The sequence below is a fragment of the Lycium ferocissimum genome, chromosome 8, assembly GCF_029784015.1.
Source record: "Lycium ferocissimum isolate CSIRO_LF1 chromosome 8, AGI_CSIRO_Lferr_CH_V1, whole genome shotgun sequence".
In the NCBI taxonomy this organism is placed as follows: Eukaryota; Viridiplantae; Streptophyta; class Magnoliopsida; order Solanales; family Solanaceae; genus Lycium; species Lycium ferocissimum.
Window position 1 is genome coordinate 11957657 of NC_081349.1, and position 16290 is coordinate 11973946.

At 33.5% G+C, this 16290-nt stretch overlaps 1 protein-coding gene and 2 pseudogenes across 1 annotated transcript; 2 read left to right on the plus strand and 1 right to left on the minus strand.

The window, feature by feature from the left end:
• Positions 1-1769: 1769 nt before the first annotated feature.
• LOC132066024 (nuclear transport factor 2-like) lies at positions 1770-9824 on the plus strand. The gene is made up of 8 exons (XM_059459429.1): positions 1770-2515; positions 7952-8234; positions 8522-8646; positions 8763-8970; positions 9057-9179; positions 9275-9339; positions 9444-9513; positions 9628-9824. The coding sequence occupies exons 1-8, from the start codon at positions 2342-2344 to the stop codon at positions 9822-9824; spliced, it is 1245 nt and encodes a 414-aa protein (XP_059315412.1). The 5' UTR covers positions 1770-2341.
• A 547-nt stretch (positions 9825-10371) lies between these two features.
• LOC132066025 (lysine histidine transporter 1-like) lies at positions 10372-13157 on the plus strand (annotated as a pseudogene).
• A 67-nt stretch (positions 13158-13224) lies between these two features.
• On the minus strand, positions 13225-15955 carry LOC132066026 (lysine histidine transporter 1-like; annotated as a pseudogene).
• Between the last annotated feature and the right edge of the window lie 335 nt (positions 15956-16290).

Here is a 16290-nt window from a genome sequence, read left to right on the forward strand (position 1 = left end):
TTGAGTTTTTAATGTTATTGTTGCTTCTTGTTGTCAATTCTTGAACTTATGATGCCTTTTTCTAATTAGATTTGATGATTTCAAAACATTTTTATTGTTTCTTTCCTTAAAATAATCTTTCATCATGTTTCCTTCTATTGTTGCATCAACCTAAAAAGCAAAAAAAGAAAAGAAGATTTTTCCGCTTATTTTTTGTTGTTGTGATTTTCCCTTTAGATCAAACTTTTTAAGAGGGTTTAAATATATAAAGAATGTTTTTTCTTTTAAGGGTATTCCTTTTTAGGTTTTGAATTCATTACTTTTGAAGACTATTTGTTAATTCAGTTGATCATATATATAAATCAATCTTTTCTTGGTCAGTGTTTATACATAAATTTAGAAAAAAGAACTTATGGGTGTGGTGATATATTTTTAAAGATGAAAATACTACAAAAATGTAAATTTCTACTACAACTTTTTTTTGTCGGAAATGTTTTTGACGTAGGTCTGAGCGAAATTTCCGACAGATTCTCAATTGAAATTCTGACGGCGATCTGACATTAACGTCTGTCGGAAATTCATATTTTTTTATTAGTGAAAATTGTGATTAGCTTGGAATTTGACTTAGATCATGTTAAAGTTCTTATGGATCTACTAATATTTCAATAAGTGAGATACACTTTCTGAATGTTTCATGTCTTAGATTGTTAGATTTCTTTCAATTGTTTATTATAACTTATACATATCGTACTCTAATATTTATATATTTATTCTTTGAAATTTATTGTCAGTTCTATGTTTTAATTGATATTTTTGATGATTATTTATATTTTACTACTCTTTATTTATGTGACATGATTAGTATTTGGTGGTTCAAAGTCTTTGAATAATTAACTCTTACGACTTGTAGTACTTTTTATGAAGTTTTTGAATTTATAAACTTTATTTTAGGAGTATGTTTTAAATGCTACTTTTTATAATTAAAAATAAAATATTCATTCTGCGCAATAGATGAAAAGCATCACTGTGCACCTTTGCCTTGATGAAGATGTTATTTGAACTATTCATTTGCATTTTGTTTAACTATAGATAATGGGGAAATTTCATAAATATACAATTGGGTCACTTACATTGCAAAAAAAAAAAAAAAAAATAGCCCAAAACTTACATTGCAAAGCTCTAACCCAAAACTTCCCTCTTCTCCCCTCTCTCTCTACTGCCTCCTTCTTTTTCGTTTTTAATTTTTTTGATTTTTTTTTAAATTTTTTTTTGTTGGAGTTCGCCACTGCCTCCTTTTCTATTTTTTTTTTTAAATTATTTTTATTTTATTTTTTAATTTTTTTTAATAGAGTATTATAATTCATATACCCATATATACTCGTATACAATATTATACAACATTATAATTCATATACTCATATACAATATTATACAAAAATTATAATCCATATACCCATATACAGTCATATACACCTATATACAAATATTATACACCCATATACAATATCATAACCCTTATATCCATATACACCCATATAAACCCGTATACAATATTATACACCCATATACATTCATATACAATATTATACATATATATGAATCCATATACACTCATATACAATATTATACAATATAATACACCCATATACAATATTATACAATATTATAACCCACATATCCATATACACCCATATACAATATTATACACCCATATACACTCATATACACCCATATATAGATCGCCGGAGTTCCGTTCTCCGGCGTATACACCCATATACATCGACATACAATATTATACACTCATATACACTCATATACACCCATATACAGTCATCGCCGGAGTTCCGTTCTCCGACGAACTCCAACACTACCACCAGAAACCAACTGTTCAAACATCAAAGATCCGGCGTGACAGAAGGAGAGGAGAAATAAAAAAAAATAAAAAAAAATAAATAAAGATCCGGAGTGACAGAGGGAGATGGGAAATTAAAAAAAAAAAGTAAAAAATTAAAAAAAAAATTAAAAAATTAAAAAATAAGAAAAGAAAAGGAGGCAGTGGCGAACTCCGAAAAAAAAACGAAAAAGAAGGAGGCAATGGAGAGAGAGGGGGAGGAAGAGGGGAATGGGTCATTTTTTGAAAAGTAATTTTTGTTTAAACTGAAGATAGGCTACTGTGGGCAAGAAACTCAAATATGGGCTAAATTTGGTAGCATTGGTACCCCAATTGATATTGAGTATAATTATCCCATAATTTTTACCCCTCAATCTTCGACTAGTAGCTTAACTATTTGCTATTGTTCATCTAAATAGTTAAATTAATATGATTAACTATGTCTTTATTTGATTTTATTGTAGTGCAAAAATGGCAACTCAGACAAATCAACACTCGGCTGAAACTGTTGCACTCTCTTTTGTGGATCAATATTATCGCATTTTACATAGGCTTATCGACCAGTCTTATCGATTTTATAAGCAAAATAGTGCCCTAAGTTGGCCTCAGCCTGATGGTGAAATTAAATATGTGACAACGTCCGAAGTAAGTATTATGACAAAAACATAATGTAATTTATGTTTCTCATCATTTACTAGCACTGTTCTCAAATTTCACATTTACATATTTAAGCTTTATGCTGAACACTTTGTTAGCCTTTTGGATTTGATAGTATTTCTATATGTATCAAGATGACAATGTATACTTGTTTAATCTTTATGATGTTAAATGTTATTTGTTTCCTAAAGCACTGTGAGTGAAAAATATCGCTTGAGGAATGAACCCATCTTCTTCAGAGAAGTGTGTATTTCAAATAATGACGCGTAAAGTGATCTCGAATAACTGCCCTTTGATTGAATCTCAACTTTGGGGCGTTTGATTAATATTGACCTTATGGTATATTGGATGCTAAAATTAGTCCTTTTAATTGCAATTTGGTTACTATAATACTAAATTCGTATATGAATTGTATCTTTAGTTTCACTTAAAAGAAGTGTGTACTTCTATTCTCACGTTTCACATTGTGGAATATTAATTAGGCTTATGTTTTATAAAAAACCCTCTAGGTAATTGCCATAATGTAAATTGATTTGTTTGTAATTTCCCACAAAAGGGGTTTGTTGTCTATCATTTCTTTCTCTAATTTAGTTGCAATATCTTTTGAATAAAACTATGTTTCTGTTTTGTCACGACCCAAATCATGGATCATGCGGGCACCCACACTAACCTTCACTGGTGGGCGAACCCTTCAGATAACTACCTTAATTTGATACAACATGCGGAATAAATGCTATTATTATAAGAAATTCCCAAAATGCGTCTAGACTCGTACAGCTTCTAAGAAGTTTACAATTTGAATAGATAACGGACTCGAAATCGGATACGACTTACATTGAAGGATAGAGAACAACGAAATCTAAGGAGAGACTGCGGGTTGCAATATCTCAAATAGCTCACCCAAACGCCTTTGACGAATGCCTCGAAACGGTCGTGAGACTCCGACCATCGCACTGAAAATAACTCTACACTCCGGAAGGAGTGTAGCAAAGTAGTATGAGCACAACACTAGGCTCGTAGGTATCATAGGCCGACAACGGTTAGTTCACGCATATAAACAAGAAGCAACTAACAAGTAAGCGAGATAAGTAATCAAACACGATCGCACACATCTAGCACGCCAGAGAAAGTCTTGCATTAACGATAGTCACAAGGGATCTCAATATCTCGGATTATAAGCCTAGGGAGAATTCTATAAACCTCGATTCCATCCACCTTTAAAATAAATACTCACAAACAACAACTCGGTAATTCACAAATCAAGAATCAATCGAGAGAATGTGCCATGCAATGACATGAATGACCATTCAAATGGAGTGCTATGCAATGCAATGCAATGTCGTGCTATGTAAATGTTATGCAATGCGAGTCACCTCTCACACTCGCGCTCCCGTACACACATGCTATGGCAATGCCTCGTAGTCATGACCCATGGGGGACCCGCGAAGTCCATGTACCACTCGCTCCCGAATATAACCTCGGATCACGAGCACACTCTCACGATCCCGGCAAAGACCTCGGGCATCGGACACTCCATCGTTCCGAAGAAACCTCGGGCAACAAACACTCACAATCTCCGGCGAAACCTCGGAGTCTCTCCGTCACTCTCGATCTCCGGCAGTAAACCTCGAGTCTCTCTCTCGTCGCTCTCAATCTCCGGCAAAACCTCGGAGTCTCTCAATCACTCTCCCTCGCCATTATAACAACATAAGAGTAATATGAAAGCATGTCATGCATGATATCGATCTCAATTATATCACCAATATGCAATAAACAAGTACAAGTCATATTATTGCCACGGCTCAATCATCAATATTACCCTTCCTTTCATAAGGTGAGGAGCTAGTATGTGATAAAGATACAACTAGGGTGATAATTACATCACATAGCACATAGAATATGGGATGCATGCCTCGCATGGAATCAACCTCAATAATCACCGCAATCATAGGTTCCATAGATTCATACTAGGAATTGCAATTCAATATTCAATTCTCGATAATAACCTTATCTTCCATATGACCGGTGGGAGAACAAGAGAGAATTATATCAAATACATGAAATCACAATACAATGACAGCTCACATAACAATATCGTAATAATGGCGACGAGCCACATAACAAGATATCACAATAATGGCGACAAGCCCCACATAACAAGATCCAATAATGGCGACAAGCCCACATAACAAATTGGTAATACCAACCTAGATGGAATTTACCTCCACACCATGCCCGAAGGCCTATCATGCTTTTCCCCGTCAATCACTACTATTTACATACGTTTCGCTAACTTGTGGAGTCTAGACATAAAGTAAACCGTAACCTACTCAATGCCGAACGGGTGTCACGAACTTTCACGCCAAAGCTTTTTCCTTCGAAGTGCTTCCGAACGGACGAGGTCTATAAGCTTATTCGTCACACAATATGTGTACGCTACCCAATAATACTTCAACCTATATTAAGACGCCAACAACTATGGTTAAGCTACGGGGAGATTCAAACGTATTCTAACGTTAGTAACTCGCTTTCTAGATGTTTAGGCGATGTTTTCTCTTGTAACTAAACCAACCACATACTACCAATACAACATCAATAATTATGTGTTCAATACCAATCCGGACAGCCCACACAATATTCTAAACAACCCACATTCATAACATGCGATAACGATTCACATACGGTTTCGACATCCTCGAAGTTACTTTTATTAGTTTGTAGCCTTAACGTTTGCATGTAACAACTTATAACAGCCCATCCAACATACAATATGATGTATACTCTTAACTTATAATTATTCTTTCCAACTTAATGAAACCACAAGTCCAAAACAGTCCACTACCACAACATGTCCAAAACAGTCTCTAACCGACAACATAACGATGTTCGGAATTCTTGCAATCGTTTACGAACATACTAAGCCGACCACATGCGATTTTTATACATCATTTCATGTCTTCTTTTCATATAATTTTAGTAAGTTATGACCAGCTATCCACACGACAAGTACAACATCAATTCATACGCAACTACGCTATATCGTCATTTTTATAATCCTTAAAACAACTCACAAATGACTTTAGTTTCAACTCCAACCATTAAACACCTTCCTTTCCATCATAAAATTCATGATAATAACAATCAAAATATCAAGTAAAAACAGTTCACTAACTTCTTCACAAAGCAGTCCACACACGGCTACACCATGCTTCAACATCTCTCACATAAAATCATAGATTCAACCATTTTCATACTAACATAACTTCACCTTTAACCTTCCAATTCTTTTCATTCTTTTTACCATGAGATCTATGATAGTAACAACCATATTTATTAAAGAAAATCAGTCCATTAATTCCACCAAAACAGTCCTACGGCCAACTAACATTCCAACACCAACTTTCATGATTTTATGCATGCGATTCATGTTCGTCAAGTTACAACCATACTTCAACATCAACACATATAACCCCATAACTACCATCATGTTCCAACATCAACACACCTTATTTCATGCATACAACTTATATTCACACATCTACATCACCCTTAATACATGAAAAGAAAGTTAGATCTTACCTTGACAACTTGACTTCTCTACTTGGCTGAGTTGGTGACTTGAGATGGAAATGGTTCTTGTTGCTCCAAAGACTATCTTCACGTTTTAGGGACCTTCTAAAGGGTTGAAACACCTTGGAAAATAATTTTTGGATCAAGACTCAAAGGGCTCAAAAATCAGCCCCTTGGCCGTGAGCTCTCCCCTCTCTCCCTCTAGGTTTTCTTTCTTTGTGTTGTGTAGTTGAAATGAATTGTGATGGCTGATTTCTTGGTCATTATTTGGTTCAACTTTGATGCCTACAAGTTGGTCACATGCTCCACTTATGGCATGATTCATTCCATTAACTTTACACTTTAAATTTTCTAATTTGTTTTCTACAACTTTTGGCCAACCTCACCTTCTTGTTTCTCCTTTCTTCTTTCTTTTCAATTGTTTACAAGACAATTGTATGTGTGGTGAATGATTCATACACCACCCTTTGTCCATTGTAATTATGCCAAGATGAATGAGCAATATTTAATGTGAAATGATCCCTCCACCATGTTATGTCCTCCTAAAACAATGTATACTTTCATAAAGTAGTAGATGCTTAAATATTCAAATGCATGCTTCACATGGATGCCTTATTTTCAGTCACTTGGCTGAATTCCACACTCCTTTCTTTCAATTTGGTTGTCCACAATATAATGTAAGTGTAGTGGATGAATCACATTTAAATGTATATTTGTATGTCTCCCATAGTAGTCTTATTTAAGATGACTTTGAGTCATCTTTTGGACATGGCATGTTAATGTTCATATTGGCTCATTGTTGCCACTAATTTTAACTTAACACCACGATTAAGTAGTTCCTAATTTCCATTAATGCTTCTATACCAAACAAAATTTGTAGATAAATTGTGACTTCAAACGAAATCGGAAGTTAAAGTCTCTACTTTGTATCTTGAGATAGTCTTAATACTCAGCCCGACTTGAATCATCCATATCTCCTTACCCCGATATCATTTTGACGAGCTGTTTATTGCGTTGCAAACTAGACTCGATGAACTTAATTTTAGGCTTTTGAAACACCTTAAAACTCCTCATATACTAGGAGATATGCCTCCTACAATATAGGCTAAAATCGGGTCCGAGATTTTACTGAAATTGTTCCGATTCATTTCGTTTAACTTCTAATCCTCTTCCATCCTCATGTAACCTCTTATACATACATATACACAGTCATTTACATCCATAACAATTCATATACATGTCTCGAAGGGTCCGTAGAATCACAATAACCATAAGTAGAACTCATGAAAGCTTCGACGAAACTCCAATCGAAAAAGTATATTCCTATCTTTTGTCCATCTTCTATATCATTACTAATAATCTCAAATACTTTAAAAGGTCACTCACATTACCTCATATACATACTCATAACGCGATTTCAAATCCTTTAGGTTACCGGGTCACCTCGAGATACTTAAGACAACCATATTTATAACGATATTCTTACTAACTCGATTAACTTTCCCTTGAACCTTCTTAACTCATTCTTTCTTGTTTTAATACAAGTAGCAAGGATTATTATGGAGTGTGACATTCTCCCCCTCCTTTAGAACATTCGTCCTCGCATGTCAAATGAGGACTAAAACTCGTCAATTAAATAACCGAATCACCCGTTATCGCGGTATAGACGACGTAAGATTTGACCACGAAAAGGGTGTTTTAGGAATATTATGCCTAAAAGTGCTAAACGACCAAATGGGTCGTTACATGTTTATATTTTTTTTCATTTCTTGATGTTTGAGTTTTACTAAATGATTTCTGATTTAACATGTTCTTATTTTTTTACAAAAGGATTTGATTCCTAAATAATTTTAGGGCATAAATGAATTTATTGTGTCATGTCACTTCAAGAATAACAAAGTGGAAGCCACAACTATTGACTCCCAATTATCTGCTGCTGGGGGTGTTCTTGTGGTTGTTACGGCGAGTTTGATCAGGCAAGATGACTCGAGAAAAACTTTCTCTCAGACATTTTTTCTTGCTCCACAGGAGAAAGGATACTATGTCTTGAACGACATTTTTCGATTTGTTGGCGTACAAGAATCTTCATTAGTCGTTGAGGAGCAGGTTGATGAAAATGCTTTAGTTTCTCCTATGGGTATGTTCTTTTGCTTTTGACACTATCTCAATTGGTCACTTGATTGTATGACACAATATCAATCTTGATATTTGTTGGTAATTTATCGTTAAGGATTTATGTTATATACACTAACACCATGAAGATTATGTTATACTATTAGTGTTGTTTACCTGTTATGACATGCTTATCATATAGATTTACTTGTAATCACCTCTTAAATGACCTGTAAATATTTACCATGTCAGTACTAGAATTTAAACTCGATTATCAACTATATATATATAATTGCTCTCTTTTGAAATTAGTATTGCATCCAGAACCAGCTACTGAAAGCAAAGCTGGATATAATGTCGAAGCTCATGGTAAAGAAGTTTATGAGATAATCCCCGTTGTTGAGAATGCGGCTCCTAAACTTAGCTATGCATCAATGGTTAGTTATACTTTTAGTGATAGTTTGGTTCACATGCTAATTGTACAGAGATTATAATTTTTTTTCTTAAAGTTTCTTATATCTAAAGCTTTGCCTAATTCGAACGTTTCCTAAAGATAAAGAAGAGCAGGTCCTCACGGCCAACGAATACCCCCTACAGAATTGTAAGGATTGTTGGAGATGCTGGTCTCCCATCAGCACCTAAAAAACTTCAAGCTAATGTCGGCTTAGCTAAGGCTCTAGCGCCTAATTCTAGTGGTGTGTTGAAAGTTGCAGCTCCTTCAATCAATGTTGCACCAGACAATTTCAATGAGGACATTCAATGTAAATTTGCATTGCCTTAACCAAATCGTTGACGAAAATTTTATCATGTTAGACCGATTTCTAGGTTGTTTGTTTACACGTAACAGGTAAATCGATATACATAGGAGGATTACCAACCAATACAGCAAAAAGGGATCTCCACGATGTTGTCAAACAGTTTCGACCAGTTCATACTCACGACGTTCAACTCAAAACTTATGAGGTATATCTGTTTTGCATAGTTATTGGTTACTGTTAGTTTATCATTTCCTTAAACCTTTTTTTGTTTACGATTAAGCTTTTAAACACAAAATTTTGTGAATATAGGATGGATATTGCTATGGGTTTGTACATTTTCAGGATGCAATTTCTGCTCAAAATGCAATTAATGTAGTGAATTCTACAAAATCCTCTTTCTTCAAAACATTTATGAGTCTTGAGTTATTTGATTATATTTTGACGTTTTGTATTCTTTTTTTGAATTTTCATTCTAGACCCATCACATTATTGTAAAGGGAAGAGAAGCCTACATAAAGTTCAAAGAATTAACAAAGGTACCTACCTGTATATGTACATGCTTGTGTTACTTTATTCTATCATAATCATATTGATAATTCTTCTAACTTCGTATAAAGATCGATTGTATCATAACGATCATATTGTATTTAATTTCTTCAGATTGCTTTGGGAGGACAAAGTCTCCATCTGGTGTATTTCGCAACAGTAAGCACTATATGAGCGGTTTTGAGTCGCGAAGCTGGTCGCAGAGTTCTGATAGACAAAGGGGAGAAGGTTACCTGCAGCAAAACTACAGAAAGAGGGACCACAGAGGTGGTGCCAATACAACTATAATTAGTATTGTGACCTTGTTGTAGGCTTAAATTTCATACCTATTATGCTTTAATATTGACATAGTAATGTTATTTGTTGCAAAGAATATCTTATAAAATCAAATTAGTTATTATTTTACCTGGTTAATTAATGTGATTGTCTTAGAATTCAAGATTGTGTAAATATCTTTTACGTTATAATTACATAAATCATAAATTCATACCATATATAATTTCCTATGCACCTTCGTTTTTATATAAATGCTAGTATTAATTAACTTTCAGTTTGATTTAAGTATCGATATAGTACAAATTAGTAGTTATACAATCCCTAGATAAGGGGACTCATTATCAGCATGTAGATTCTATTTCTTTTCTGGAAAAATATTGACACTTCTAGTATTCCCAAAATTTTGAGGAGATGAGACTTCTTTTTCTAACTGACTAACGTACCACACTTTACCTCTTTGCATGTGTCTAAAAAGGATTAGGAAATATTTTCGGTGATGATCATTAATATTTAGGCTTTAGGGGGGTAATCAGCTATATAAATAGGAGGCAAGACATATAACGAAAAAATATCAAAGAGTAAACAATTTGTTCAAGTCTCTTGAGGATTCAATATTCATGTTCACACTTTTCTTCTTTTCTTCTTCTTTTTCCTACTCTTTTTCTCACAAGCTTTTCATTCTCATTTTCTGTTCCAACTACCAACAAAGTAGTATAAAATAACATTATTGCTAGTAATTAACACAATATGTTTCTCATGGCCACTGAAAACAAATTTACGGATCATAGTGATAAGAGGACTAAGGAGGAGATAGCCATAGATGATTGGTTGCCCGTAACGTCGGACCGGAATGCCAAGGTGGTGGTTCTCAACAATGCACAATGTTACGGCCATGGTTGGTGCTGGTGTGTTCTTAGTCTCCCTTATGCCATGTCTGAACTGGGATGGTAACTTTTTTAAAACAAAATCTTGAAAATTTTGTTCTTTAATTTGTTTTTGTTTTCTTGTTGTTCTTCGTCAATCGCATTTAATAAGATGTTGTTTTTAGTATGAATATTTTAGATATGTTACGGCCGTAGAGGATATACTCAAATAGTCAATTTCGTATTTTCTTTAACTGATTGATATCATCTTATCTTAGCAGTTTCGTAATTTTTGTTGTCTTTTCTTTGTTAATCTTCATAATTGAAAAAAAAAAAAAAAAAAGTGTTTGAATATGACTATTTTAGATATGTTACGGGATATACTTAAATTGTCAAATTCGTACGTATTATGTAACAACATTGATGTCATTTTACCTTATAGCGGTATTTAAACTAGGTTTCATGATTTTTGATAGATCTTAAAAACTGATTCATAAATGGTGAAACAAGCATCTTTTTAAGTTTTTCTTTTTTAAAAAAAAATTATTCTTCATTATTTATCATCACATCAAAGGTTTTGCGGTTGAGGGCACAAACATTTCGGAAAAGTTACTTCATATCCTTAAATGCTAGATCTCATCTTAGCGGTTACCGCTGCATGATTCAATGTGTTGTTTAATTGGATTATATTTTCTCTTTCTTCTTATTTCTTGCATTTCTTTGTTGGAAATAAAATTCCTTTAAATCATTTAATATTTTCCCCGATATAATAGTCTAGTCATTTTACTCGACCTGTTGACTTTGACAAACCTCTTAAGAAAGCTTTATGAGAGAGAGGTACTTTACTAAACTAACCTTATTAATGATGCTTTGAAAACTCTAAACACTTTATGTAGTTATTTAATACTAAGAGTAGAAAAAAACTTCTCGATTTGTTAAATTGTACAAGTAAAAAGAATATATATATATATTTTTTTTGCATAGGGGCCAAGTAAATGAAACGGAGGGAGTATCTAAAACTATTAACCATTGCTTGATTGAACCACTAACGATTCTAGAATCTTCTAATTAAGTGCGAAGTAACATTTTTAATTTTTAAAATTATTTTATTTTATTTTTTATTTAGTACATAAGAGAAAATTATAATTTGTACGTTGTTTAATGCATACGATTAATTTTCAATCAATCATTATCTGAATAAAATCAAAACCACCCACGTCCATGGGCGCTAATATTTTGAGTTAATATTTTTTTTTACTATTCACATTATGAATAAACTTGTAGAAATCGACATATCAAATTCTAGGATATATACTCTTGTTTTTTTTCAGTCTAATAATTTCTTATACATATGTCAAACTTGAAATTTAGCACATCCATTCATTTAATTTTACATTGGATTTTCAAATTCTTGTTTTTCGGGTGGACACCGGCAACGGAATGTTACTCTCTCGATTATAACCTTTTACACAATCGGCAAATGGTGGAAATGCATGAAATGATACCAGGCAAGAGATTTGATAGGTACCATGAGTTAGGCCAATATGCATTTGGTGAAAAACTTGGCCTATGGATTGTGGTACCCCAACAAATTGTAGTAGAAGTCAGCACTTGCATTATCTACATGGTCACTGGTGGCAAATCTTTGAAAAAATTTCAAGAAATTCTTTTCCCACATGTCAAACCAATCAAGCTCACATATTTCATTATGATCTTCTCTTCTATCGAATTTGTCCTATCTCTCTTGCCAAATTTCAACTCCATCTCTTCTGTCTCCTTCGTCGCCGCGATTTTGTCCATGACTTACACTATTGTTGCATGGAGTATGTCAATAAGGGAACACAAAATTGGTAAAGCAATAGTTAGTTATGGTCCAAGGAGTGACAAAAGTTCAGACAACGTGTTCATGTTTTTGAGTGCTTTAGGGAATGTAGCATTTGCATATGCTGGACATAATGTGGTTCTTGAAATTCAAGCTACACTTCCTTCTACACCAGTGAGAAACCTTCAAGAAGGCAATGTGGATAGGTGTTTTGACAGCATATATTATAGTGGCATTGTGTTATTTGCCTGTGGCTTTGGCTGGATATTGGGCCTTTGGTAATGGAGTGAATGTAATATTTTGCCTCACACTACATAGACCTACTTGGTTTATTGCAGCTGCTAACATGTTGTGGTGGCTCATGTCATTGGGAGTTACCAGGTATATATCATACTTCTAATTTTATGTACTCAAAGTGTTAGATTTTTACATCATCTAGTTAATTAACTATAACTACCTACAACTAATGTAATACATAAGATTTTGCAAGTAAGAGTTGGTCTATTATCACAACGTATAGACTAAGACCGGCTGTTTTTAAGTCTTTATTTTCCGTGGTTCGTTAATTTACCTAATGCTTATATATCACATAATTTACTTTCGTGTTTATGCAATGCCCATTTGACATGATAGAGACACACGTGAAATCATTGAAATATAAACCTTGCACTCCTCTTAGGTAATACGTGCGCTTTTTTGCTGGTAAGTTTTAGCGGAGAATTGGAGGTGGAATAGAGAAACGAAAAACTTACCAACAAAAACTGCACGCACACAGACACGAAGAGGAGTGGAAGGTTTATATTTCAATGATTTCACAGCGTATGTCTCTATCATGTCAAATACTGGCATTGCATAAACCTGAAAGTAAATTATGTGATATATAAGCATTAGGTAAATTAACGAAACCACGGAAAATAAAGACTTAAAAACAACCAGTCTTAGGTCTATACGTTGTGATAATAGACCAACACTACTTGCAAAAAATCTTATGTATTACATTAGTTGTAGGTAGTTATAGTTAATTAACTATATGATGTAAAAATCTAGCACTTTTGAGTACATAAAATTAGTAGTTGTGATACATACCTGGTAACTCCCAATGACATGAGCCACCACAAACATGTTAGCAGCTGCAATAAGCCAAGTAGGTCTATGTAGTGTGAGCAAAATATTATCATTCACTCCATTACCAAACGCCCAATATCCAATGAAAGCCACAGGCAAATAACACAATGCCACTATAATATAAGCTGTCAAAACACCTATCCACATTGCCTTCTTTGAAGGTTTCTCTGGTGTAGAAGGAAGTGTAGCTTGAATTTCAAGAACCACATTATGTCCAGCATATGCAAATGCTACATTCCCTAAAGCACTCAAAAACATGTGCACGTTGTCTGAACTTTTGTCACTCCTTGGACCATAACTAACTATTGCTTTACCAATTTTGTGTTCCCTTATTGACATACTCCATGCAACAATAGTGTAAGTCATGGACAAAATCGCGGCGACGAAGGAGACAGAAGAGATGGAGTTGAAATTTGGCAAGAGAGATAGTACAAATTTGATAGAAGAGAAGATCATAATGAAATATGTGAGCTTGATTGGTTTGACATGTGGGAAAAGAATTTCTTGAAATTTTTTTCAAAGATTTGCCACCAGTGACCATGTAGATAATGCAAGTGCTGACTTCTACTACAATTTGTTGGGGTACCACAATCCATAGGCCAAGTTTTTCACCAAATGCATATTGGCCTGACTCATGGTACCTGTCAAATCTCTTGCCTGGTATCATTTCATGCATTTCCACCATTTGCCAGATTGTGTAAAAGGTTATAATCCAGGAGAGTAACATTACTGTTACACCAGGTCCCTGAATAAAACAAGAATTTGAAAATCCAATGTAAAATTAAATGAATGGATGTGCTAAATTTCAAGTTTGGACTATATGTATAAGAAATTATTAGACTGAAAAAGAAACAAGAGTAGATATCCTAGAATTTGGATATGTCGACTTTCTACAAGTTTATTCATAATGTGAATAGTAAAAAAAAAAATATTAACTCAAAAATATTAGCGCCCATGGACGTGGGTGGTTTTGATTTTATTCAGATAATGATTGATTGAAAATTAATCGTATGCATTAAACAATGTACAAATTATAATTTTCTCTTATGTACTAAATAAAATAAAATAATTTAAAAAATGAAAAATGTTACTTCGCACTTAATTAGAAGATTGTAGAATCGTTAGTGGTTAAATCAAGCAATGGTTAATAGTTTTAGATACTCCCTCCGTTTCATTTACTTGGCCCCTCTGCAAAAAAAATATATATATATATTCTTTTTACTTGTACAATTTAGCAAATCAAGAGAGTTTTTTCTACTCTTAGTATTAAATAACTACATAAAGTGTTTAGAGTTTCAAAGCATCATTAATAAGGTTAGTTTAGTAAAGTACACTCCTCATAAAAGCTTTCTTAAGAGAGTTTGTCAAGTCAACATGGGCCAAGTAAAATGACTAGACTATTATATCGGGGAAAATATTAAATGATTTAAAGGAATTTTATTTCCAACAAAGAAATGCAAGAAATAAGAAGAAAGAGAAAATATAATCCAATTAAACAACACATTGAATCATGCAGCGGTAACCGCTAAGATGAGATCGAGCATTTAAGGATATGAAGTAACTTTTCCGAAATGTTTGTGCCCTCAACCGCAAAACCTTTGATGTGATGATAAATAATGAAGAATAATTTTTTTTTTTTAAAAAAAGAAAAACTTAAAAAAGATGCTTGTTTCACCATTTGCGGAATCAGTTTTTAAGATCTATCAAAAATCATGAAACCTAGTTAAGTAAACCGCTATAAGGTAAAATGACATCAATCAGTTACATAATACACGAATTTGACAATTTAAGTATATCCCGTAACATATCTAAAATAGTCATATTCAAGGCAACACTTTTTTTTTTTTTTCAATTATGAAGATTAACAAGAGAAAAGACAACAAAAATTACGAAACTGCTAAGATAAGATTATATCAATCAGTTAAAGAAAATACGAAATTGACTATTTGAGTATATCCTCTAAGGCCGTAACATATCTAAAATATTCATACTAAAAACAACATCTTATTAAATGCGATTGACGAGGAACAACAAGAAAACAAAAACAAATTAAAGAACAAAATTTTCAAGATTTTGTTTTAAAAAAGTTACCATCCCAGTTCAGACATGGCATAAGGGAGACTAAGAACACCAGCACCAACCATGGCCGTAACATTGTGCATTGTTGAGAACCACCACTTGGCATTCCGGTCCGACGTTACGGGCAACCAATCATCTATGGCTATCTCCTCCTTAGTCCTCTTATCACTATGATCCGTAAATTTGTTTTCAGTGGCCATGAGAAACATATTGTGTTAATTACTAGCAATAATGTTATTTTATACTACTTTGTTGGTAGTTGGAACAGAAAATGAGAATGAAAGCTTGTGAGAAAAGAAGAAAAAAGAAGAAGAAAAGAAGAAAAGTGTGAACATGAATATTGAATCCTCAAGAGACTTGAACAAATTGTTTACTCTTTGATATTTTTTCGTTATATGTCTTGCCTCCTATTTATATAGCTGATTACCCGCCCCTAAAGCCTAAATATTAATGATCATCACCGAAAATATTTCCTAATCCTTTTTAGACACATGCAAAGAGGTAAAGTGTGGTACGTTAGTCAGTTAGAAAAAGAAGTCTCATCTCCTCAAAATTTTGGGAATACTAGAAGTGTCAATATTTTTTCCAGAAAAGAAATAGAATCTACATGCT

What these genes read in the sequence shown, in the direction of transcription:
- LOC132066024 (XM_059459429.1), top strand. Translation starts at nt 2,342, where the DNA reads ATGGCAACTCAGACAAATCAACACTCGGCTGAAACTGTTGCACTCTCT. An exon ending in AACTTAGCTATGCATCAATG is followed by an intron (nt 8,647 to 8,762) that starts GTTAGTTATACT and finishes CGTTTCCTAAAG; the next exon opens with ATAAAGAAGAGCAGGTCCTC. An exon ending in CAAAACTTATGAGGTATATC is followed by an intron (nt 9,180 to 9,274) that starts TGTTTTGCATAG and finishes TTTTGTGAATAT; the next exon opens with AGGATGGATATTGCTATGGG.